This window comes from Acomys russatus, chromosome 17 (genome assembly GCF_903995435.1).
Source record: "Acomys russatus chromosome 17, mAcoRus1.1, whole genome shotgun sequence".
Taxonomy (NCBI): domain Eukaryota; kingdom Metazoa; phylum Chordata; class Mammalia; order Rodentia; family Muridae; genus Acomys; species Acomys russatus.
Genome location: NC_067153.1, coordinates 62,931,081 through 62,955,919, shown reverse-complemented (window position 1 = coordinate 62,955,919; position 24,839 = coordinate 62,931,081). Strand labels below are relative to the sequence as shown.

The window sequence follows — 24,839 nt, the reverse complement described above, 5'->3', positions numbered from 1 at the left end:
GGTTTTGATGAACTTCAGAATTTTATTGGCTGTTGGTCTTATTTCCATATTTAGGCTATGGAGGGCGGGGGAGATGACTGGCAGTTCGTGCCTTCCTTCCCCCCCCCCCCCCCCCCCCCCGGCATCTACAGAGCTGCCTGGGTCTCCAGAGACACAGTCACTGGTGAAGGGATTGGATAGTCTTTAGGGTTCTGCCAGACTCAGGGGTCAGAGGCCGATTCTTGCTCAGTTGCCACCTGGAAGGAAAAGGAAGGCTCAGAAGGGGGTCACAGATCCTCTGGACGCTCTGGGCTCCCCTGGAACCTCCACCAGAACCGGCCGCGCCTGTGCCATGGCCTCCTAGGGCCGAGGGAGTCTTGGCCTTTATCACCACCGAAGCTCTGACATGCCTGCCTACAACTGCGCCTACTCTAGACTGATAGCTCGGCACAATGCAGTTGTTTAGCGCATTCCCCTCAGTGCAAACCAGGGAGGTGGCTGGGGCTCCTTAGGTCCCCGCTGGAGAGCCCAGGGTCACTGTAGTCTCTTTGGGGAAGCTCCCCAGCGTGACCGACCGTTTATAAGTCCCTGTACACTCCCCACCCCACTTATTCTGTGGCACCTGTGCAGAGACAGTGCCCTGACCTGGCTATCTGCCTTGCCCTGAGCAGTCTGCACACTGTAGGTGCACTGCGCACCTAGGGACTTAGGCGAGAGTCTCCAGGCGTCCCAGAAGAGGTGGTCCTGGCCAGGCAGCGGACGGGGCGGGTCCGGCCGGCTGCCTTCCCCTTTGCCCTTCGACCCAGGAAGCGGCTCAACGCCAGCGGCCACGTTCGGCAGCCTGGAGCTCAAGCCTGGCCTCTGCACCCGTCCAGCCTCCCAGGTCTCCCCGCCTCTAGGCCGGACCTCCACCCCCGGCGCAACTTTCCGCTCCGACGGCAAGGGGGGCGGGAGCAAGCGAGCGGCCTGAGAGTGGCGCAAGGACACTCACGCACCGAGGGTCATTTGCTCTCCCCCCCCCCCCCACCCCGGGTGGCTAATTTATTTTCGAGCCGGGGGAAGGAGAGGCGGGGCGGCGAGGCCGCTGCAAGGGGCTGGGCGAGCTGGGGCGGGGGCGGGGCGCTGGGAGGGGCGGGGCGCGGGCGAGGGGAGGCGGGGTGGGGGTCCTGCCTGCGGGGGGAGCCAGGGCCGCCCCTTGTCCGGCCACCCCCACTGCCCAGTCCCGCTCCCGGCCGCGGCGGCCGCAGCAGCCGCAGCAGCAGCGGCCCCAGGATGGTGAGCGCCGCTGACCCCCAGCCTTGGCCTGTCGCCCCCGGCCCGCGCTCCCGCCCCGGTCCCTGGGCCGGACGCCCCCCGAGGCCGCGCACACTCACCTAGGACCCGGCCGGGATGCCGAGGTACGCGTCGCAGGCCCGGGCGAGGGCAGGCGCGGGAGCGCGGGGGCCGTCCGGGGGTCAGGGGGTGGCGACTGTGCGGTCCGATGTCCGGAGCTTTGTCCGCGGGCGCGGGGGCTGTGCGAGGCCCGGGAGGGCGGGGGCTGAGGGGCAGGGGGTCCAAGTAGGCGGAGGTCGGAGGGCAAGGTCGGGAGAGACCGGAGCGGGTGCGTGGGAGCCCAGGGTCATTTCCCTGGAGGAAGGGGGCGACTAGGGATGGGATCGCCGCTCGGCCGCCACCGGGCACCCGCTTCACCGCCGGGTCTGGAGCCGAGTGGGTGGCGTTAGCGAGCGGCAGGCTCTGGGGAGTCTGCGGGCTTGGGGAGTGGGAGCCAGGATTTGCGGGTTCGGGACCCCAAAGGATCCGGGGGCCGGAGCCCGAGGGCCGGCCCGCAGGCCCCTCCCACTCCGTCAGGTCTTTGTCCAGCAGCCCCTGTGTGTGCGGGAGGGGGTGGGGGCTGGGTTACTGGCCTGGAGATTCCCCAGCATCGTGATGGGGCAGTGACAGGAGACTGAGGCCATTTCAGTCCCTGAGCCCCTAACGCACACGCCCTTCGTTTCTCCTCACCTCGGGACAGTAGTCCCAGCTCAGAGTTGGGGTGTTGCACGAAGCTGCGCTTACTTTCACCCGTGGGTCATTGGTTACTCGAAGCCCGCGGAGTTCCCAGCTTTTGCGAGAGCCCCTTAAACTTCCCCAGTCCGAGAGCCCTCTTCTGGTCTATGCAGAGATTCCCACTTTCAGACCCTTGGTAAAGGGTCCCCCGTAGATTTGTGGGCACACAGTAAGAGCTTTCTCCGGGACCTCGCTGGTTCAGTAGTTCCCGCAGGCGGAGGGCCTGTGTGTGGAGCGTTAGCGCCGGGGAGAGCGAGAGCAGCCTAGAGCCTGCGCCCCGCGGCGGCCCGGAGTGCAGGGGTGGGTTGGCGGGTGGGTGGGCTGTTAAAGGGACGGTCACTAAATCAGGATTAGGCCGTGGGGCTGTCAGGCTGCCGGCCCTGTCTCCATGGATACCTAATTCAGAGGAGAATATGGAGGGAGGGAGAATGTTTGTGCTGTCCGTAGGGGCAGTAGAGGTGGAGCGGGCTCCTGCTTTCAGCCCTGGAGCTGCGAGCTGGATCGGCTCCCCTTCCACTTTGAGTTTACAGTCTGGGGGCTTCTCAGTTCCCCAGGTTTGACACTTTGTCTGGAACCACCCAGTATTTGGAATGGGCCTGGAGACACTGTGGTCCAAGGACCTCTGATTGCATGAGGGAGTTTCCGAACCTCCCAGAGTCCCATCCAAAACCCCTGAGCATCCTTTCAGAACTCCCGTGCCCCAGAACCCCTAGGCTGGGTGCGAACGCCCTTCTCTGCTAAGTTTTAGCTCCGCCCCCGCCCCCCCAGGTAGAGCCTTGACGTGCAGCGGGGGTGGGGTGGGGTGGGGGGTAGCGCGAGCTACAGTGCCCCCAGGATCTGAGAGCCGGATTCCACTGCCTGGAGCTGCCGGCAGAGGGTGGGGCGGGGCTTTCTCCCTTCGCCAGAAGAAAGGGGAGGGTCTTGCTTGGCCGGGCCCGGGAAGGCTGTGTGACAGGCCTCGTAAATCCCCCTTACCCATATTTAACACCACCATTTCATTTATTTCCACTTGATTCCTTCGGTGTGCGCAGCAGCCAGAAGCGACCCTCGCTGCCCTTGATTCCATTGGTGCCCTCAGTATCCAGAAGCGACCCTCACGCTGCTTCTGGAAGGCCCAGTCCTTAGGACTTCTCAGTCTCCCTAGGAGGAGGGAAAGGGGGCCTGGGTGACACAGTGATGCGGTGGGCCGCCAAGGCCTTGCAGTCTTTGGCTCTGGGGAAAGACACTGGCCAGATTGAGGGCCACTTAGTTAGACACTCCTAGTGCACAGGCAGATGGAGACGGGAGGAACCGAGGCCCCAGTACAGCGTCCGTTCCTGCCTCCCTCCTGGCCATCCGTGGCCACAGTTTTTTATGGATCAGGCGTCCCTCCCCTCCCCTGCCTGGCTGCAGCTTTATTGCCCCGTCTCAGGCTCTCTCCACGCAATTTCACGCCTCTCTGCCTTTGCTCCTGCTGGTCCTTCAACCAAATGCCTTCTCCATTGTCCCGGCCCTGCCACAGCCTCCTCATTCTTTAAGGCCCAGCTAGGATGCCACATATCCCCCTGTGTAGCCTCCCCAGAGTCCCCAGCTCTGGTCACTTGCCCCTCCCTCCACAGCCTCCCCGCCCTGCACCTGGACCTCCCTTCCATTGTGGTTGGGTATGGCCCCTGCCCCACAGTGTACTTTGTACCGTTTTGACCATAAATATTGGTTGGGTGAGGAAAAGGAGGTCTGTGAAGACTTTAGCCAGGTGGTCTGCAAAGCCTGGAATCTGGTCACTTTGGGCAAGAAGCTCTACCCTCCCGGGTGGCGGAGAACCCTGAGTGGCTCAGCGCCTCCTTTCTTTCTCCTTTTCTCCCCTCCTCCTTTATGACTCTCCCCACCCCCCAGGGCCAGGGGGGACTTTGCCCTTCCCGTCCCCACAGACCAGCATTCTTTCCCCGCCATTATCATCCTGTTAAACAGAAAGACCAGTCACGACCCATATGGATCACATTAACAATTGCTTATTATCTGGCCGGGAGCCCCCACTCCTCATCACTAGTCCCTACGCTGCAGCTCCGGGTCCTGCCGAGCCCCTCCTCCTCTCCCCCACCACTGGTCACGGAAGAGGTCAGGGGACAGGTTCGTTGGTTACCCTCTCCTCTCCTGACCCCTCCAGCAGAATTTTTGCCTCTTCTTGCCTTGGCACTTGGTGGCTTTGCCACCTTATTTAATGAAAACCAGGCTCCACACAGTGGTCCAGGCTCAGGAAGGTCCCAGGGCTGCATCCAAGAAGGTGACCAAGGCCTGGCATACTTTTGGTCTGCTTTGAGGATTCTTGTCACCAGTGGACAGAAGTCAGGGGCCAGGGTGAGCCATACTCACCTGAGATCTTAGTCCTGGGGAGAGAGGATTCCTCAAAGCTGTGTGACACCGGATTCCAAGGTTTTTCCTGCAAAGAATTAAGAAATAGGCCCAGAGTGAAACTGGACCTGAGGGCTCACACCTCTAATCCCAGCACAAATGAGGCTGGGACACAATTCTCATTAGTTCAAAGCTAAGCCCAGAGTACACAGTGCATTCATTACAGGGCCACAGAGCGAGGCCTGGTCTCAAAACCAGTCACTGCCTGCAACAAGAGAGGGCCTGGATGTAGCTCAGTGGTACAGTGTGTGTATGGTGGCCCCATCACACCCAGCAGAAGAAGCAAGGACTCTCTCATGGTGTTTTCTGGAGCCGAGCGAGTCAGCCTGAGGTGCACAGTGAGTGAGGGGGCCCTTATGCTACAAGCACACACTAGAATAACCTAACTGAGGTGGTAGGGCCTTTAGGACCTCTTCTGGGGAGTGGGGGGAGGGGAGGGAGGGAGAGTGTCTCTGGGCTGCAAGTTAGCTCAGAAGCAGAGCGTCCAGCCAGAATGCATAAGATCCTGGCTTGGAGTCTGCTTGCTTGTTTGTTTCAAGACAGGGTTTCTCTGTGTAGCCCTGGCTGTCCTGGAAGTCACTCTGTAGCCCAGGCTAGCCTCGAACTCAGATTCACCTGCCTCTGCCTCCCAAGTGCTGGGATTAAAGGTATGCGCCCCCACTGTTGGGCTTTGGGTTAGATTCTGGGTCACTGAGAAGTAAAGTAACAGCAGCTGAAACTGTGGGTCTCTAACTTTTGACTTGTAGAACCCCCAGGAGGCTAATGGATGTGTCCCCAGGGAAGTATGTTGTCATCAGCTGGCACCACCATACTCTGTGATCCCCTTTAAGGGCTGTTGGGTCCAGAACCCCCTTTCCATGGTCCAGCTCCTATGAGGTTCTGAGGCCAGCCAGGGTCTGGCCTGCAGCCTACCTCTTCTGACCTCACCAGGTCTTGGCAAGGGACTGCATGAGCTGCAGGCCAGGCATAGGCAGTGGCTGGGATGTCTTTCAGGTGGGAGGGTTCACACTGCCTGGGTCAGGGTTGGGCTGCTCCTCAGCTTTGATCATGTGGCTTGGAAGGAGACTGGTCCAAGTTATTTATTGCTTAAGGCTCCACTTGTATGCCGGAACAAGGGGCAGAGTGGATGGAGGCTCTTCCCAGAGCAACCCTCCCCCACCCCCCCCCCCCCCCCCACCTCAGGACCAGGGCAACTCTGAGATCCTGTAGTGTGGAGGAAGTGCTCAGTTCCCCTTGGGAAGTAAGCTAAGGGAAGAGGGATGACTGTGGGGGGGGTCTAAGACATCCCCCTGTGACAACGTTGCTGCGACAATCCCCTGGCTTGCCACACGGAGAAAACACTGCAGTCGTGCAATTGGCGCCTTGCTGCCTTTCAGTTCCTAACTGTGGACAGCTTTAGGATTCACCTGTCGGCCAGAGGCGGCCAGGAGTTCACAGTGGAAAGCTGAGCCCCAGCCCGCTCCATTTCATCTTGTTAATTTATTTATTGCAGTATTGCTGATATTGGGGCCTTGTGTGTGCTAGGTGGGCCCTCCATCCCTGAGCCGTATCCCTGCTACCCCCAACCCTAGTTTACATTGTCTAGTCCTGGACCCCACTCTAAGGAGAAGCCTTGAGCTGTAGTGACCCTGCCTAGCACAAACCGAGTGGCTTCTTCCTTATTTTAGTCTCTGTCTCTTTATTTGCAACATGTGGGTAAGAACTGTTCACAGCGGTGAGGTGAGTCCTGGCTTCAGTTTGTGTCTTTGCCTCCGTGGTACATGTCTACCTCTGGTGACCTCTACTGAGTGACTCAGAGCCCAGGCACTTCCAAGAGCCACCTCCCAGGGCAGGAGTAAGGTGGTGTACAGGCTTGCTGATGGTCATCTCTGAAGGCCTGCCCCCCCCCCCCCCCCCGCAGGCTGCATCAGAATAAAGGGGCTCAGAAAGGAAGCAGGCAGGAGAGCCAGCATGGCTGCCCCTGGGAATTGGGGAGCAGAGGCCCAGGGCCTGGCATACTTAGACCAGTGACAAGATTACTCGTTGATACAAGGAAGAAACTGCCTCTCACTGTTTGACCCTTGGATAGAGGTCTGCCTACTGTCATGATCCACCACTGCCACATCCTGGGTGTATCTCAGCCATGTGCCTGAGTGCCAGCCATGGCCTCTCACATTTCTCCCCCACCAACTGGACTCTCACACTTGGAGTCAGAGTCAGTCTCTCTCAAAAACCTTTAAAAAAAAAAATGTTTATTTATTGATTGATGTGCCTCTGCACATTTGTTGAAGTCAGGAGAGCTTGCTTGGGGTTTTCATCCCACTCTAACTCGCTGAACCATCTCGCTGGCCCCTAGAGGCTCTCCTAAGTCTCTGCTTTACATGGGAGGCCTGGGGTGGGGGAAGCTCTGGTGTTGCCTGCCACAGGCCTTTCACATCAGAGGTGGTTGCTAAGGCTTGGAGATCATGCTCAAGGCAGCCATTTATTCAGTCCTCGTTGTCGTTTGGTTGTTTAATGTGGCGTCACCTTCAAGGGACTTACGAGATGCTAGGGACCAGCAAAGAGGCTAAAGGGCAGGCTTCGGCTCCCAGCATTCCCTGAGTAGGAGAGACCCTCTGAGGGCGTGGCCACTCAGAACTGTACAGGGTGGTTGGGGGAGAGGCTGTGAGGAAGGGCCCAACTACCGAGGAGGAGCAGGAATCCTGGGAAGGGGCTTGTCCTTGGGAATCTGTGTCAGTGGGGACCGGCTTGGGACAAGGGTCACTCTTGGGGCTTGTCTTCCTGGAGCTCAGGGTTATTTTTGACCCTTGGATACTTAAGAGTCTGAGGAGGTGTCTGTTCCCTGAGTGGGAAAATACTAGGTGGTTACTGTGCACACCCACCACCTTGAATTTTATGGCTCCGTCCTCATCCAGTCCGTAGGTTGATGTCTGCTGGGGACAGACGACCTGTCTAAGGACTCTGAGCACCAGGAAAAATCGCCTTACGCCTCGCTCTGCAGAGACACAGCGGTTTGTAGATGCTTTTGCTCCTCGGAATTACCCAAAATAGGGATCAACTTCGCGGGGAAGTTTATTTGAACTTCTTGTGGCCGCGAAGTTCAATCACATCGGGCTGGCCTTTAGCAAGGGTATTTGTACCAGTCACGATGTGGTGGAAGGGCACTAGCGAGGCAGAGGGAACCGGCTAGCGATAATTGTCCATTCTGGGGAAGCTATTTATTATTCATTCATTTTTTAAGAAATGGAGACGGTGTCTTGCTATGTAGTAGCCCTGACTGGCCTTGAACTCCCAGAGATCTGCCTTTCTCTGCGTTATGAATGCTGGGATTAAAGATGTGAGCCCCCCCCCCCCCTGCTCAGACCCCACTCCTTTTGTGGGAAGTAGTGCTGTGGCTTGAACCTGGGACCTTATGGTACTCCATTGTTGAGCCATGTTCGGCCAGACAAGAGTCCATTCATGAGGGTTTAGTCTGCACAGTCCAACTACCGCTTTAAAGAATGGGGTCTCTCTCTCTCTCTCTCTCTCTCTCTTCTCTCTCTCTCTCTCTCTCTCTCTCTCTCCCTCCCTCTCCCTCTCTCCCTCTCTCCGTTTCTTGCTTTCTGTTTTTTATTTTTAAAATTAATTTTATTATTATTATTATTTTAACACAGAGTTTTATGTAGCCTAGACTGTCCTGGAGCTCACTGTAGCACTGACGGCCTCAAGTTTTGAGCAATTCTCCTACCTTAGTTTCCCCAAGTGACATATGGGCCATCACACTGGGCTTCGGCGGTTTAGCAAGGAGCCTCCGACTCAGAGCACCAGGTCCTTTCCCCAGGCAGACCTTGTCCTGCGAATCCTGTGGGGAATGGCACTCGCCTGCCTCTTGATTTCCCGCTGTCACTTCCTGAGTTATGCCTGTCATGCCGTCATGCCCAAGTTTTGGATCCTTAGCCCCTCACTGAGAAAGATGGAGCTGTGTCAGGGGTTATTGCGCCTGAGGGAGTCTAGAAGTTCAGCTTGGGACCTGTTGAGTGTCCAGCAGGCACCCAGCCATGTGAGAACTGCAGGAGAGCCTCCCAGAGGTAGCGCTGGGTGTCCCGCATTCCTGTTGGTGGTTAACACAGAATCTCCAGGTTTCTAGAACCTCTGGGTTCACCCTCCATGAGTTTTGCTGTTTTTCAAGGAGTTGGGGGTGGTGTGGTGTGGTGGTGGTGGTCACTTTTCTCTGAATGTGACAGTGTCTGGAGTTAATGTTGAAGCCAGAGCGTCTCAGACCTGGGCACAGGATCAGAGGGGCACCCGGCTTGATTCTAAGGATGGAAGGAAGTTCTAGGGAGGCTGATTAGGATGAAAAAAATTGAGTGATAGCTTCGTCTTAGCTGTTTTTCATCCCTTTGGCTTCCTGTTCTGGCCTGGTGACTTAGACAAGAGAAAGGTACCTCAGTTTCCTTATTTGTCACATGAGATGCCACTCTCGGATTCTTGTGAGGGTTAAATATCCGGCATATACGAAGTGGCAATGTGTTGGGAATCCCAACAGAGCAAGCAGAGGGGTGGCTCCACGGTCTCCGCTCAGCACTCCCCCCTCCCCCAGTTTCTCCTGCTGTCTCTGTCCCTGTGGCCCTGCAGGTGTGGGAGCCATCCCTTGAGGACAGTTCTTCCCACTCGACACCCAGGTGGACCGGCCAGGCGGCATAGCTGAGTGACTCAGCTCAGCAACCCCAGGGCTGGGGAGGGCCACACGCCTGAGGATTTGGAGGTGGGCTGCCTGGGCCTGTTTCCTCACCTTTGTGAGGGTGTGTCTCTCTCATCCCCTACCACACACAGGAATGGGAGCACCTTCGGGGCCGGGGAAAAAGGATCAAGCAGACCTCTAAGCCTTTTGGAGGCCTCCCACACCAACTCCAGGCAACCAGATGCTAGGTCTGGCTGAGTGGAGGACCAGCATGGTGTCCTGGTGGAGACTGGAGCCCTGAGGCTTGTGTTCAGGATCTCAGAGAAGGTGGTGGATAGGAAAGACGGTTTTCCAATGCTGCTCTTTTCCTTTGTAGACAAGTACAGTTTTATTTATGCAATGAAAAGTAGTTTTGAGAACAAATCACAGACTTTCCAGCTGCAAAAAGGGCCTGTGGCTTACATCTGCTCATCTGCTCATCCACCACCAAGCCCCACAAGAAGAGGGCTGCTAGAAAGCAGTGACCCAGCTCAGCAGAACAGCAGGCACCGGCTTCCTTCCTCAGTGCCTGGGTCTTCCCCCACAGCCCGGTGCAGGCCGGTACTGCTCTCTCTGGTTCAAGTCCCTGAGAAGTAAGTTTGGAGGCTGGCAGTGTGGTGCAGTGCAGGTCGCCTGCCTTTTTTCTGGAAAGCTTTTGCCGGGCAGGCCAGTCATTCGAACCTGCCGTCGCTGCATGGACTGGCCCCTCCTCCTGAGGCCTTGGTTACTCTCACACAAACCATGTGTGCAGGGAGGTGGGGAGGGCACCAGGGAGAGCAGCACCAAGGGGTGCCTGGCCAGACAGCTTGCTCTTAACAAGATTCACACACAAGGGTGCTGAACAGGGAGGGGGCTTGGTCTAATGAGGGACAGCAGCTGTCAGTCCGTATCTAAATGGTGGGGCAGTGAGGACAGGGCGCTAAGGATGGCCAAAGTGGAGTGACAGCTTGGGAGTTCCCCGGTGCAGACCATGGGGAGGTGTTCAGGACACAGGGACTAGACAGAAGCCTGGCAAGAGCGGGCACAGGTGGCTCAGACACTAGACTGCTGTGGCAGGAGAGGTGAAGATGACAAGCCTGTGACTGGTGGGAAGGAGAGGTTAACGTCCCATCACGTCCTGTCAGGGGAAGAGGGGTCCATGTGGGGCCCCCGCCGTGGGGATGATCTCAGAGGATGTCGGTGGAACTAGGTGAGTTATGACGGGCCGTGGCTGCCGGGGAGTGACAGTCATAGGTGAGCACATGGGTTCTGGAGGGAGAGTGGGGTGGTTTTCTGGGCTATGTGGCAGCCAAGGTCTCTGGACACCCTGGTGGGCCTTCTAGATTGTCACCCGGGTTTTCTGCTCTTTGGGTCCCAGGGTTAGTGAAAAGTGGAGGTCAGCTCAAGACGAGGATGGATCTGGTCAGTGGGCTCTTAGGAGGGACTGAAAAGCAAGCTGGCGATCTTGCCTGGGCAGTTTCAGGAGGACAGAAGGGACATTGTGAGGGCCATGGGGGTTCCTTATGGACAGAGGAGAAGCTGGAGAAAAGACACAGGTTGGAGGGACCTGGGGCTGGCTGGCTAGCCTGGGGGCTCTGTGTTTTCCAGACCGTGAGGTCTACATTGTATGCTGTGTTCACCCAGGGCCAGCAAGCAGCTCTGGAGAGACCTTGCTTCTCTCCTGAGCCCCTCTTCAAACCTGCTGGGGTTTGTTTTCCTGTTTGTTTTGTTTTGTTTTGTTTTTCCTGGCTGGGAAAGCCCTTCTTTTCTCGGGCTCTTCCAGGCTAGAGCATGAAGCAGGCCTTGGAGGAGCCAGTTCGAACCTGCTCCTGCCCTGCCTGTGGCTTGCTCAGCTCCAGCCCTGGTCACTCCTCTGGTTGGCTGTTTAATGTCTGCCTCCCTCAGGCCCACGGTAGGGCTAAACTGTACTTGGGGGGTGGTGGCGCTGAGAGCAGAAAATGACAATAAGGGGAAAAGGGAAGGACGGTGTCCTGCTGTAGAATGGGATCATACCACTTCCCCTCCTGTGGTGGCTCTGAGAGAGTACAGTGGCCTCTGCTGGCTCCATCTGTCCTTGGGATTTAAGGGTGTGTGTGTGTGAGGAGGCCTTTTGGTCTCTGAGAAGCACCTTGGGTTATATCCAATCCCTTTCTGTGACTTCCTGAGGGTCCAGGAGTAGCCCTGCCCCTGACTGACTGCAACTGTGGTAAGGATGGGCCGTGCTGCCTTCTGAGCTGTTCCTAGCCCCAGGACTTGCTTTTCTTATCCAGGGAACACATTTGGCCATTCCCATAGTCCCATCTCCAGCAGGCCAGAGGTACAGACAGGTCGGCTGTGCTGAGCCCCTCTGCAGCCCCTGGATAGTCACCTGAGTCTGCCATGGTGGTAATGCTGTTGAAAAAAGAAAGCTGGCTGACTAGATTGATTTCTCGTACTCAAAACACAGGCATGAAGTAAATGTGTACTTTCTTTAGGGGCAACACAGGGGTTCTCTCTCCTCGGCTTCCACAGGGAGACAGTTTATGAAAGATACAGGTCTGACTGCCCTGTGTTTCTGGATACTGCCCTGTCCTGGGGACAAGATGGGGTGGTGGAAGGCAGGGGCTAGGAGCGCTCCTCAGCGGGGACAGCACTGGAGATGGCTGTGGGAGAGCAGGGTGGAGCAGCTGGGAGAGAGAGGCTTCTGAGCTGGAAAAGCGATTAGGCCAGGCCTGGCAGCACCAGAGGAAAGAACTGCGAACCATTGAGGCGGACAGGGGTCGCTGGGGCCTCCCTGAGGTACCCCAAAGGCAGCCAGATCATGGGAGGCGCTGCCAGGCCCATGAGGTGGCGCTGAGCTGGCTTAGTGTTGGCAGCCTTCTTTCTGTCCTGTGCCCAGCCTCAGGCTCCTCCTTCTGAGAGTTGTGGGGAGGGGCCCTGGAAGTCACTCTGGCCTCCTGGGGCTGTGGACAGGCTGTTTGATCAGTGGGTGTGAAAATTGGGATTTTTATGGATTGCTTATTCACTGCTGAAGCCGAGGGCCCCCAAATTCCTCTGAACCCCAGAAATGTGGAGCTTCTTCCTGGGAGGGGGAGGGGGAAACTAGCTCCCCGAAGACCCCACCCTCCCGCTGTGGCTCTTCGAGGCCCCAGGCTTTGTCAGTGGAGGGTTGAGCCGGTTCAAATGTGCTAATACACTCCCTGGGGGCTGTGGACAGTGGGGCTTACTTGTCAGTGCTGTGATTGGCCAGAGACCATGAGAGGGGGTTTGTAGAAGCAGCTCTGTGTGTGTGTGTGTGTGTGTGTGTGTGTGTGTGCCTGTTTGAGGGAGGGGGTTGTCCACCCTGCTCAGACCACTGGACAGAGACAAAGGCTGGAACAAGGATGGAGCTCAGATCCAGCCATACCCTTCCGTGGTCAGGCTGACAGGGAACCCCAGTCCGTCTTTACATCTCTCCCTGGTGGGGGATATGGAACGGGTGTGTGGCCAGGTTAAGTGGTGGGACTGCGCTGCATCTGTTGGAACAATCTAGCTGAGATTATCTCCCCCTAAGATTCTCCGTCGTCTCCCCCCACCCCCCGCCCCCGACTCCCCTTGCTGGGACTCACATCAGCCCAGGCCTGGCCAGACATCAAGGCTGGGCATGATCTGTCCAGGCCTCAGGGGACACAGCTGTGACCCCCGGACGCTGTTGTCATTTGACAGTGCTTTCACTGTGGACGCATTTCTCCCCCCTCTGCCGGGACCCCATCTGTCCTTGGGATTGGATGAGGATGAGGATGGTGGGCAGGAGGGTGGGGGAGGGGAGCACTACCAGGCCCAGATGACAAACTGCTCTGTCCTACCTTGTGTCCTGCCCCTCCTCTCTCTGAGTAGACCAGACAGGCTGGGCTGGGGGAGGGGGTTGCCCCAGCGAGGCCGAGGCCATCTCAGGGAAGCCGGAGGAGTCCAGAGCGACTGGCTGAAGGAACAGCCTGCGTCCTCAGGAAGGCCACCTGAGGCCTGCCCCCACGGTGGTTCCCGGTTCCTTGCATAGCTCGGGCTACATAGCAGAGCCCTGGTGGGGATCAGAGTAGCCTGTCTAGAACTTTCCATGGTGTTGTCCTATATGGAGCTTGAAATGTAGTGCCCAGTGTTGTTTTGGAACTACGCTGTAATTTTGTGTTAATGGATTTAGCTGTAAATAGTACGCCGTGGCTGGTTTTTGGCTAATGTGGGATTGGAAGTGAAGTGCTTGGGAGCAGCTTGGCATCTTGGGCCCCATTCTGGCTGGAGCTAAGCGCGACCCTTCCTGTCGCACCATCTTCCTTCTGCAGTCAGGTTGCCCCACATGGAGATGCTGTGTATGTTCTCTGTGGCTAGGGACTCCCTGAGTGGGCTGGACTGTCCTCTAGTGACCTGGCATGGGTCAGACAGCCACAGTAGGCGAGGGCAGAAGAGACTGAGGGAACGCCAATGGGGCTGCCAGCCTGGGAAGGCTTCCCGGAGGAGGAGGAGGAGGCGGCGGCGGCATGAAGTGGGACCAGAGCAGAGATGGAGCCTCGTCTGGGAGGGAGGCAGGGTAGACTTTGATCCCGAGCAAGGCCACCAGGAGGAAGGCTAGAGCAGGGAGTGGGGCTGGAGGCGTGGGGTGGTCCCACTCCACCCTTGGCAGCTGGTCTAGCCTTGGGAGAATCCCTGCCGCCTTCCAAGCCTTAGCTCCTCATCTGTGAGATGGGAGGGCAGAGCCTTGGCTGCACACTGAGAAGGAAGGTTTTGCAAGTCCAGCTAGCCCAGGAAAAGTGGAAGGTTTACTCCTAGGAGAGTGCTAGCCCCTGACCTGGCCTCTCAAGAAGACAACAGATGGTCACAGCTCGGCTGTGGCCCTGACCGAGGACACAGACGGGGATTTCTTTGCTGCCCCCTCCCCCCAGTTCGTGTGCGCGCGTGTGTGCATGCGCACACACGGCCCAGATGGGGGCCACTTGGCCAGCTTCGCTCCGGCTGACCTCCTGCTGTTTGGCATTTGACATATGAGGCGGCCAGGGGCAGTACCCCCCACACCCCCACCCTGGAGAGGAGCCAGGCTGGCGGGCAGGCCTGGTGACCTCCAGGAAGAAGGGTCCCAAGGGCCCTGATCTCTTTTCCATGTGTCCACGACCTTTGATGGGAATTCCATCGCCCCCCCCCCCCTTGTGTGCTATTGGAGGCCTATGGGAGGGGAGCAGAAGGGAAGTTGCGTGGGTCCCAGGGAACTGGCATGGGAGCCTTGCGCCACAGTCCTGTTGGTGCTGAGCACTTCCTGTGGTGTACCCTCTCCTTCTGTTGCTGGCTTTATCTCCCCATCCCACCCTCTTAGTGAGACCACATTTCCTTATGTGGACACAGAAGCAACTTTGAGTCTCTTTGCCCACTTGCCCGCCCATCCATCCATCCATCCATCCATCCATCCATCCATCCATCCATTCACGAATTAAGAACTTACTGTGTGCCAGGCACTGTCTTAGCTGCTTGGGGTTTCTTAATAGCACCACAGAGGAGAAACAACAGATAGCTCATAGGAAGGGTGCTCACAAGATTGTCAGGATAGCTGGGTGGTGGTGGCGCATGCCTTTAATCCCAGCACTTGGGAGGCAGAGTCAGGAGGATCCCTGTGAGTTCGAGGCCAGCCTGGTCTACAAAGAGAGGCCAGGACAGCCAAGGCTACACAGAGAAACCCTGTCTCAAACCCCACCCCCCAAATGTCAGGATGAGAGGACAGTACGTGAAGTGAGGTGACGGCTGAGCTGTGAGGGTGCCCCTGGCACCACTGCGGTGAGAATGAGTGACCTACGGCTCGGGGAGCAACAGCTGAGAGTGGTGACAGGTGAGATGGTGGACTTAGGGAAACAGACCCATTAGCACTGGCGTCAGCCATGGTAAGAGTTTCAGCTTCTGAGAGGAGTGGGAGCCATCAAAACTTTTAGGTAAAGGACTGGGGAGGCGGCTCAGTCATGCAATTATGAGGGCCTGAGTTCTGTGCACCACAGAAAAGCCAGGCGCAGTAGTGCAGTTAAGTAAGTAATCCCAGAGCTGGGAGGCAGGGGCAGACGGCTTCCCGGAGCTCAGTGGCCAGCTAGCCAAATCAGCCAGTTTTAGGTTCAGTAACAGATGCTGTCTCAAAAAGTCAGGTGGAAAGCAACCGAGTAAGACAGTCAACATCCACCTCTGGCCTCCGCACACAAGCATGCATCCATGCTCACACGTGCGCACACGGATGTAAAAAGAAAAAGCTTTTGATGAAGAGCAGTGACACAATCAGACACATTTCAGAACATCCCCTTGACTAGTGGAGAACAGCGTGGACAATGCTGCAGTAACTAGGGTGTGTGTGTGTGTGAGTGAGAGCTATCTATGGAGGGTGGCAGGGGTTGGGGGGGCTCACTTTGTAAATATTCAGAACTCAGGGCCAGCAACTTGTCGGTCTGAAGTGTGAAGGTGTCGATGACAGGCGCTATGTGCCTGACAGAAGGGACAAAGCTGTTCCCTCCCTTGTGGTGAGGGCTGAGGGCGTGTAGGGTGCGCCGGTAGCCAGGAGTTTGGTTTTGGGGCCTTGATTTTTGTTTTCATTTCGGCATTTGGAGACAAGGTTTCACGGAGGCTGGCTTCAAGGCCACTATTTAGCCGAGACGGCACAGGTGCGTGCTCCCATGCTCAGCTTTGAGTTTGAGTCTCCGTTTGTTATGGCAGTTAACTGTTAGACTGCAGGCTGCTTGTGCCCGCCGTGGTGGAGTAAGTTTAGAAACCAAGGCTGCAGGGCCCTGCCTAGGTAACACCCAACATCGCGGCTGTGATCACCTAGAGACCTGCATGGAGAGAAGAAAACAGAACCCAGGCCTGTGAAGTGTGGGAGGTTGGCACATGGCACGGAGGGCAGCTGCCTGGCAGCTGGGTCAGCAGTGACAATGTGCAGATGTAGGTGAGGAGAGCGCTGGGCCTGAACACACCCCGGTCCAGGTCGGAGATGAAATGAGGGGAGGGGAGCCGGAAATAATAAAATAGGGCAACTTTCAAGCCCTTGGTTTGGGGAAGGTTTTTAAAGGACAGAGATGTAGCCAGAGACTATCGCAGGCTTGCCCCCTACAGCGGGGACATCACAGCATATAGTGGGCTGAGGACACAGTGGAGTGTGTGTGTGTGTGGGGAGCTGGGACAATGTCATTGAGTGTTAAAAGGGGGCTCAGTGCCCAAGAGGAAGACCACACACAGCTCATCAGTTCATCCACCTCTTGCAGCCATGAAGACTTTATCCAGCCTCCCCGAGGAGGTGAGGGCTTAGCACTGTAGGGCATGGGAAGGATGCATGAAAGAAACAGGGCTCACCATGGACCCAAAAGACTTAGTGAGCAGAGCAGACATGGCAGGTGTGAGGTACCACATGAGCCAACAGCCTGTCTGTGGTTCTGAACGAGCAGAGTGGAGTTTCTGTTTTTGTTTTCCTCCCTGGATGTCTTCTGGGAGGACCGGTGGCTTGCATTCTCCCCTCAGTAGGGAGACCTGTGCTGTTCGCAGATTATTAACAGAGGATAAACAATTTGGACAGAGGCAAGTGAGGAATCAGTCCAACGAGCAGCTTTGCTGTCTGCTAGCCCTGTGATTGTTCCTTGTGGCCCTCAGGCCTCACCCTGTGTGCAGGAGCACCGTGACCTTTCCTCCGGCTCTGGGGCAGAAGTGAAGTTAGGGACAGCTGGGGAGGGCATCATATCTCCCGCTCCCTCAGAGCACCGCTCCTCAGCGGACACGCGGACCTTACCACGGTGGTGCAGATGGAACACTGGTTCCGAGGGAAGAGAGCCCCTTCCTAGGGCTGGCCACGCCTCAGCGGCACTGCTGCGGCCCCTGCAAACATCTACTTCTGTTTATAGGGTGGAAGTGAGTGAGAGGACTGGCATAGAGGCTGCTTGTGGCTCAGCAAACTTCTTCCTGCTTTCCTCATCCTGGGCCTGGATTCTGTGCCAAGGCCCCAATCTTCACAGACCCGTTTTGGGTGATGTCCATAGCCTCAGCCTTGGCTGTGTCTCAACTTCCAAAATAAATCTTTTATTCCTCCCTCCCTTTCTTTGCTATTCAAACAAACTAAAAAGCGACCAAGCAGGCTTCAGTGGCTAAGAAGATAATACTACTATTCCAGAAGACCAAAGTTAGGTTCCTAGCATCCATGTTGGGTGGCCTGTAAGTCTAGCTCTAGATGAAAGTGTGCCCTCTTGTGGCATGTGCTGGTACTTGCATTCACGTGCACATAGCCCCACAAACACACACACACACACTCACACACTCTCTCTCTCTCTCTCTCAAAAAAAAAAAAAAAAAAAAACCCTCTTTATCAAGGGGCTGGAGAGACGGGTCAGCAGTTAGAGCACTGCTTTCCAGAGGAACTGGGTTCGATCCCCAGCACCCACATGGCAGCTCACAACCATCTGTAACTCCAGCCCCAGGGGATCTAATGCCCTGTTCTAGCCTCTCTGGGCACCAGGATGTATGTGGTCTGACTTACATGTATGCAAAACACTCGTACACATTCAAAACAGCTCTGTCCATCACACGCTGGCTGTGGCGAGTTCTCCAGCGCCCTGTTAACTGCAGCCACGAGGACGTACCGACTACACGGCCTTTGCCCTGTTCCTCCTAACTCAAGTGCTGTGCTTTTTGGCTGACACTGCCCCCAGCCCTCCTCCCTGTCCCCGTTTCTTCCTGCCCACACTCAGCTGATCAGTCTGCTCGGTCAGTTTGACTCAATCCTGCACATGATGGCGGACTACCTGGAAGTTCATCAAAGTGTTGGGAGGGTAGAAGACAGTGTATTTAGTGATTTCCAGCAACTTCTGCTAATTCCTAGACGTGAGTTGAGCCCCATCCATACCAGGTCCTGTGCCAGGCCCCTAGAGCATGCCCCGCCCCCAAGCAGGAGGATCCCCTGTGCTGGGACCTGTTCTCTGTCCTGGGGAAAGAGGTTCCTGAGTATTAATTGCAAGGACTGGGGCAAATGCCCTCCAGGTCTCCACTGTCACTGTCTCTCTCACTCCTTTGTCACTAGCTGGGGGGTTGGCATGAGAGGCAGAGTCCAGAGGAGTGAGACCTGCTCAGGAGCTGCCAGGGACTGTGGGTTCCCCCCTCACCCTTGAGTTGTAAGCAGTACACAAAGGCCTGTGGGAGCCTCCGTGAACAGATTAATGAGATCTCCATACGGAGGCCCCACAATGGGATTCTCCACTCAGCCCTTTTGTCCCAGGCTCAGATAATGAAGCCGGAGGAGGCCGGCCCAGAAGGGGGCACAGCCCTGCTCCACTGTGGCTGAGCGGGTGTCCGGTTGCCCCTCCTCCACCATTCCCGCCCCCAAAGTGGGTAGCGGAATGTTGAGTCACAGGATTTCTGAGGTCCTAAGGGGCTTGTGGGGAGCGGGGCTGGGTGCCGTCCAGCCCTGTCTCCATGTGTAACTTAACTCCAAGACCCCCTTAGGAGTTCAGTGCAGCGGCTGGCTCTTCGCATGGAGCCAGTAGTTTTTGTCAGATAAAGAGTGTGTAGCTTAGGTGATTGGGCTGGCTGGTGGCCACTCTGTGACCAGTAGAGCATCAAAGCTTAAGCCGGGCCTGGGGCACAGGGATGGGTGGGGCACCCGTAGGCAGCAAGCCCTCTCAGGAAGGCAGTGCAGGGCTTTGGCAGTTCGGAAGGCTGAAGTTCTTTTTTGCAATCTTGGACTCCCTGGAAATGGGGTAGGGGCTGAAGGAGAGACTGTAGCCTTATGTTCGGTAACTCTGCTGTGAGCACGGACGCTCTGGGCAGAGCCAGGCAGGGACTACCACACACACACACATTATACTCACTACCTTACACACATTACACACGCACATCCCTTGTGGAAAGAAGGTGCTTTCTCCAGAGTCCCAGCTACCACTAGGGCAGGCCACAGACCCAAACAAGAACCTCTTGCCTGCCCTGGGCCATGTGCAGCTGTGTGACAGAGTATGCCCACAGGGAAAGGAGCAGCTTTTGGGGGGGAGTGCTGTTTGGTCACGCGGTTTGCACACCGAATCCACAGCCCTGGGAGGCAGCTGTGTGTACAGGCAGGTATTGAAGCTGCTTCCTTAGGCCAGGGGCAGAGCGGAGGTGGGGACCGCAGGGAGAGCCCGAGTTCAGGGCCTGTGGACCAGCTGTGTGAACCTGGAGACCAAGGACTCTTTCTGCACCTGTCTCACATAGGTTAGAGCTGTAATACGGGTGAAACATGGACCAGGGGTCTGTGAGACGGCCCTAGGTGTGTCCTGTCCTTTCAGAGTGGGAAGTCTCCCAGCCAGTCTCTTGCCCCAGCCCCCAGGTCGAGTGAGCGGTCCAGCCACCAAGCCAGGGGACACTACTTGGGACTTGTAGTTTGTACTGCATTTCATAGACTGTTTTAAATTCTCAATCCCTCTGCCTGTTTAATCTGGAGAAACCAAGGTCCCTAGGGTTGGTTAGTCTGCTCAGGGTCCCCTGTAAGTGTCTGGATCTGGCCTTAAAACATGCGTTTGGTTCAAAGCTCCTCTCTTGCCCGAGTCCTGGGTCTTCCCTCATCTCTGGCTCGTCCGACCTGGGGACTATAGGGTACAGTGTGAGTCGATGGAAGGCAGGAGGGCTGGGAGCTGTGTGGGAGTGCTAAAGGGAGTGTAGGGAGCAGGGAGTTAGAGCTTTCCACCCATGCTGAAGGCCAGGCCTGTGTGCCTTGGTCTCTGAGGGGCACCTGGGATCAGCCTGTGGTGTGTGCATATGTCCAGGAGCTTGTGTTGGGTACCCACATTCTCAGGTGCACACGGACCCAGCTCTGCACATTCCCCTGCTGCCTGCTGTGTCTCCAGGCCCCCCCCCCCACCATTTTCAACCTGAATGCAGTGCTAACGCCTGGCCTCCCCCGCCGCCCCCCGCTTTCTTGTTTGGGCCCAATCTTTAGGCACTAGGATTCAGACCAGGGCTTTGTCCTGTCCCTTGCTAGGTTTAAGGAGAATGCAAGGTTCCAGAACTCAGCTTAGCAGAAGTTGCTGGAGGAATGGCTCCTTGCCTACCTGCTAGCCTAAAGGCCCCATAGTCACCACATGTTGGCCGTGATCATCAAAAGAAGGGGTACAGAGCCAGGCTGGCAGTTAGTGGGGACCCAGGGACAAGGGACATGAAAAGCTTTCACTCACTATGGGGAAGGAGCTGGTCCGCAGCAGCAGTTAGGTCGGACTGATGGGGTCAGATCAGACCCCTGTGCTCAGTCAGGGTGGGGACCTGCTGAGGTGGGTGGGCTGCTGGATTTTGGGCCTACAAGGTGAAAATAGGGGCAGTGGCTTCATTTTGATTTCTCGCCCCACTGACCAAAATGAAAAGGAAATCACCTGAAGTATCTGAGGAGACAAGCCAGTGACTAGTATAGGTGGCATGTCAACTACCTGGTCCCCTCCGAAGAGCGCCAATTCCTTCAGAAAAGAGTGGAACTCAGGCTCGGAGCACAGGTCAGGGTGGAAGTGGGCCCCTGGGGTCCAGAGTCTGAGGAGCGAATCCCAGTGGTCCCTGATGGGGGCTGTGAGAAGACTGTGCTGAGGCCTGACACTGAGAAGAGACGCTGCAGGGTTAGTGTGCCCAAGGGAGACACGGTCCTCACGGCCACGTGTCTTTGTTCAGTATTGGTATTCAAGGCCCCAGAACACAGGTGACTGCAAATGGGTGGGGGGGGGGTGCGGGGGGACGGCGGCCCTGGGTTTGAGGCAGTAACACAAATCTCAGATTTATATAACTGACCTCTGACCCTGCTGTTGGACCGTTTGTGACTTGATATCTGGGGATCCCAGGTAATGGCTCTCGTCTTGGACAACCCCTCAGCGAGAATCTGCACACTCAGCCCTCACACTTCGTGTATCCGGCTGCTGGTGTCCTCCAGAACTCCCTTTCAGGTGCTAGTTCCTCAACTAAAACCTTCCCTGGTGGGCCCTCGGGCCTTTTGGCTACAGGTCGATGTAGATAAAGGTGAAAAATGCCACCAGTTAAGTCACAGCCACAAAAGTACTGAGAAAGAGCAGAGGTGGTGGTGCTGATGGGCCATTGCCGGTATGGGCAAGTGCGTGCGTGCACACACACACACACACACACACACACACACACACACACACACACACACGCACGACACACACGACAGCCACATCAGTTGGTCCTCTCTATAGGCTCGCAGTGTGAGTTACCTTTGTAGGTGCGTGATGTACCAGAGCCCAGAACAGCTCTGTAGGTTGTGATGTCTCCAGCAGGTGGCAGTAAAGTGCCCCAGGGAGGTGGTTAGCTTTGCTCTGTGCAACCCAGGCTGCTGCTGAACTCCAGGACTCAGTCTCTGGAGTGCAAGGAATGCAGGTGTGCACAGCTGCCTCTGGCTAGCCCTGGTCCCCATCTGGGATGTACTGCTCCCTGTGACTTTTCAAGGTGCTGTAAAGACACTAGTTCTTCGGTGCGACCTTCTTGGGCCCCAGGGCCCCAGGCACGCGCCTCTGTTTTCTTACTTCACAAAGGATGTTGCGTACTTGACATCCGGCTGGCCGAACCAAACCTAACCCCATGCCCAGTAGAGCGTGTACACACGCTCAATGCTGCTGTGCTGAGAAGGCCGAGGTAGAGCGCGGTAGTGTTTACCTAGCATGCGGGAGGCCTCAGGTTCAAGCCAGAGTGCAGCAAAATATGCAGAGACCAACAGAGTTTGCTGAAGGAGGAGCCTGCCAAGCAGCTCCTGAGAAGCTTGGGCCTGAAGTAATTGCCATAAAGCTTGTGGTTTGCCACGGGCTCATGTAGTCTCTGAAACTTTATCCTTGGGTCAGGCCAGCTCACAGGAGCCATGTGCCAAGACACTATGCTGTTTCCCAGACCCTGGGTTCCTTAGTAATTAGTTCAGGACTCATGCCTTGACTGGCGCTAGAGGGCAGCGTGGGGGACAGCCTTGGGACAGAGAACTGTGGCATCTCACAAATCTGTTCCATGAGCCCTATTCCAGGGACATCTTTGCTCCCTCCGAGTAGTGGGATTTTGCAAAGTGAGTCTGACCATACCTCCATCTTTATCTTGTGACTGGGAAGCTCAGAACAAAAGGGTTCATTAAAAAAAACAAAACAAAACAAAACAAAACTCCTCCAGTGCCGGTGATAGAACCCAGGTCCCCGAGTCCTTTATCAACCCTGGGGACGCACTTGATGTGATCTGCAAAACCTCAGTGTACTCTCTGTGCATCCCCAGTAACGTATGCAAGGTGATGAGACCCGCTTTGGATGGAGTAGGTACCTGCCCGGACTCCACCGCCTTTATAAGCAGCACTTGGCCAGGTTCTAGCTGCCTTAAAGCAAGGGTTCTCAATCTCCCTAACACTGCGACCCTTCAATACAGTTGCTCACGTTGTGACCATCAGCCACGAAATGATTTTCATTGCTATTTCATTACTGTAATTTTTACTACTGTTATGAACCATAACACACACACACACAAAAATAGCTCTCGAGATGGAGGCTTACCAAAAGGGTCGCGACCCATGGGTTGAGAACCACTGCTTTAGGCACAGGCACAAAGAAATCAAACTGGCAAGGAACTCAGGTGTTGCTGGGTTTTAGCCCCTCTGGTTCCCATGGTCAATGGGTATAGTAGCCAGGATAACTCGCCTGGGGCTAGGGCGAACTGTGGCATTTCTGGGTTCCTCTTGGTGTAGAGGAAACTATTTAAAAAACCTAATTCTAGGTCTGAAGAGGGCGGGGAGCGTGTCATGGGCCCCCAGAGCCACTGCAGGAGCTGACCAGCTGCTGCTCTTCTCACCTGCAGCTCTGTCGAAGATGCATTGGACACCGGAGCACGCCCAGCCCCTCAACCAGTGGCCAGAGCAGCATCTAGACGTGTCCTCCACGACCCCATCGCCGGCCCACAAGTTGGAGCTGCCTCCAGGGGGTCGCCAGCGCTGCCACTACGCTTGGGCACACGACGACATCTCCGCCCTCACAGCCTCCAACCTCCTCAAGCGCTACGCCGAGAAGTACTCCGGAGTCCTGGACTCGCCTTACGAGCGTCCGGGCCTGGGCAGCTACGGTGACGCCGCCTTCCTCAACGGTGCTAAAGGGGACCCGGAGCCCTGGCCTGGGCCGGAGCCACCTTACCCCTTGGCCTCACTCCACGAAGGCCTCCCGGGAGCCAAGCCGGCCGGCGGGGGTGGGTCCGCGGGCCTCGGGGGCTCCCCTGTAGTAGCCGGGAACCTGGCGGAGCCGCTGTACACGGGCAACGCGTGCGGGGGCCCGCCGGCGGCCACCGAGTACGCGGCGGGCTACGGAGGCGGGTACCTGGCGCCCGGCTACTGCGCGCAGACGAGCGCCACGCTGGCTCCGCCGCCCCCGGCTGCGCTCCTGCAGCCCGCGCCGCCGCCCGGCTACGGGCCCTCGGCGCCGCTCTACAACTACCCGGCGGCCGGCTACGCGGCGCAGCCCGGCTACGGTGCGCTCCCGCCGCCCGCCGCGCCCCCCGCGCCCTACCTGCCTTCTGGCCTGGCGGCGCCCACCCCCCTGCCCGCACCCGCGCCGCCCCGGCCGGCGCCCTACGGCTTCCCCGGGGCCGCCGAGGGCGTGTCCCTGAAGCGCAAGGCGGTGGACGAGGGCGCGGAGGCTCGCTACCGCAAGTACGCTTACGAGCCGCCCAAGGCCCCCGCGGCCGACGGCGCAGCTTACCCCGCCGCGGACGACGCCGAGTGTCGGGGCAACGGGTTCCGCGCGAAGCCACCCGGAGCTACGGAGGAGGGCGCGGGCAAGTATGGCGGCGGCGGCCCTCTCAAGATCCTGGGCTCCCCCGCCTACGCCCCGCAACTCGAGCCCTTTGACAAGTTCACCGAGCGGGTCCCCGCCGCCCGCGGAGGCTTCACGGCGACGTCGGGGGAGCCTACCAAGGGTGTGGACCCGGGGACGCTGGAGCTGGTGACCAGCAAGATGGTGGACTGCGGGCCCCCGGTGCAGTGGGCAGACGTGGCGGGCCAGGGCGCGCTCAAGGCGGCGCTGGAGGAGGAGCTGCTGTGGCCCTTGCTGAGACCTCCCGCCTGTCCCGGCAGCGCGCGCCCGCCGCGGACCGTGCTGCTCTTCGGGCCCCGCGGCTCCGGCAAAGTGCTGCTGGGCCGCTGCCTCGCCACCCAGCTGGGTGCCACGCTGCTGCGCCTGCGCGGAGCCGGCCTGGCTGCCGCGGGCGCCGTCGAGGGAGCGCGCCTCCTGCAGGCCGCCTTTGCGGCTGCGCGCTGCCGCCCGCCCGCCGTGCTGCTCATCAGCGAGCTGGACGCGCTGCTGCCCGCTCGAGACGACGGTGCCTCCCTGCGGGCGCCTCTGCTGGCCTGCCTGGACGGCGGCTGCGGCGCGCGCCCCGACGGCGTGCTGGTGGTGGGTACCACCTCGCGGCCGGCCGCCCTGGACGAGGCGACTCGCCGGCGTTTCGCGCTGCGCTTCTACGTGGCGCTGCCCGACGGTGCGGCGCGCGGGCAGATCCTTCAGAGGGCGCTGGCTCAGCAGGGCTGTGCGCTGAGCGAGCGGGAGCTGGCCGCCCTGGTGCAGGGCACCCAGGGCTTCTCTGGGGACGAGCTGGGGCAGCTGTGCCAGCAGGCAGCGGCCGAGGCCGGGCTCTCCGGACTGCAGCGACCCCTCTCCTACAAAGACGTGGAGGCTGCTTTAGCTAAGGTGGGCCCTCGGGCTCTCTCCAAGGAGCTGGATTCGTTAGTTGAGTGGGACAAAATGTATGGCTCCGGACACTGAGGGCGGCAGGAGAGGGCAGCTCCGCT

At 57.7% G+C, this 24,839-nt stretch overlaps 1 protein-coding gene across 1 annotated transcript; it reads left to right on the top strand.

The window, feature by feature from the left end:
- Positions 1 to 1,171: 1,171 nt before the first annotated feature.
- Fignl2 (fidgetin like 2) lies at positions 1,172 to 24,839 on the top strand. Its single transcript, XM_051160369.1, has 2 exons — positions 1,172 to 1,376; positions 22,862 to 24,839. The coding sequence occupies exon 2, from the start codon at positions 22,873 to 22,875 to the stop codon at positions 24,811 to 24,813; it is 1,941 nt and encodes a 646-aa protein (XP_051016326.1). The 5' UTR covers positions 1,172 to 1,376; positions 22,862 to 22,872; the 3' UTR covers positions 24,814 to 24,839.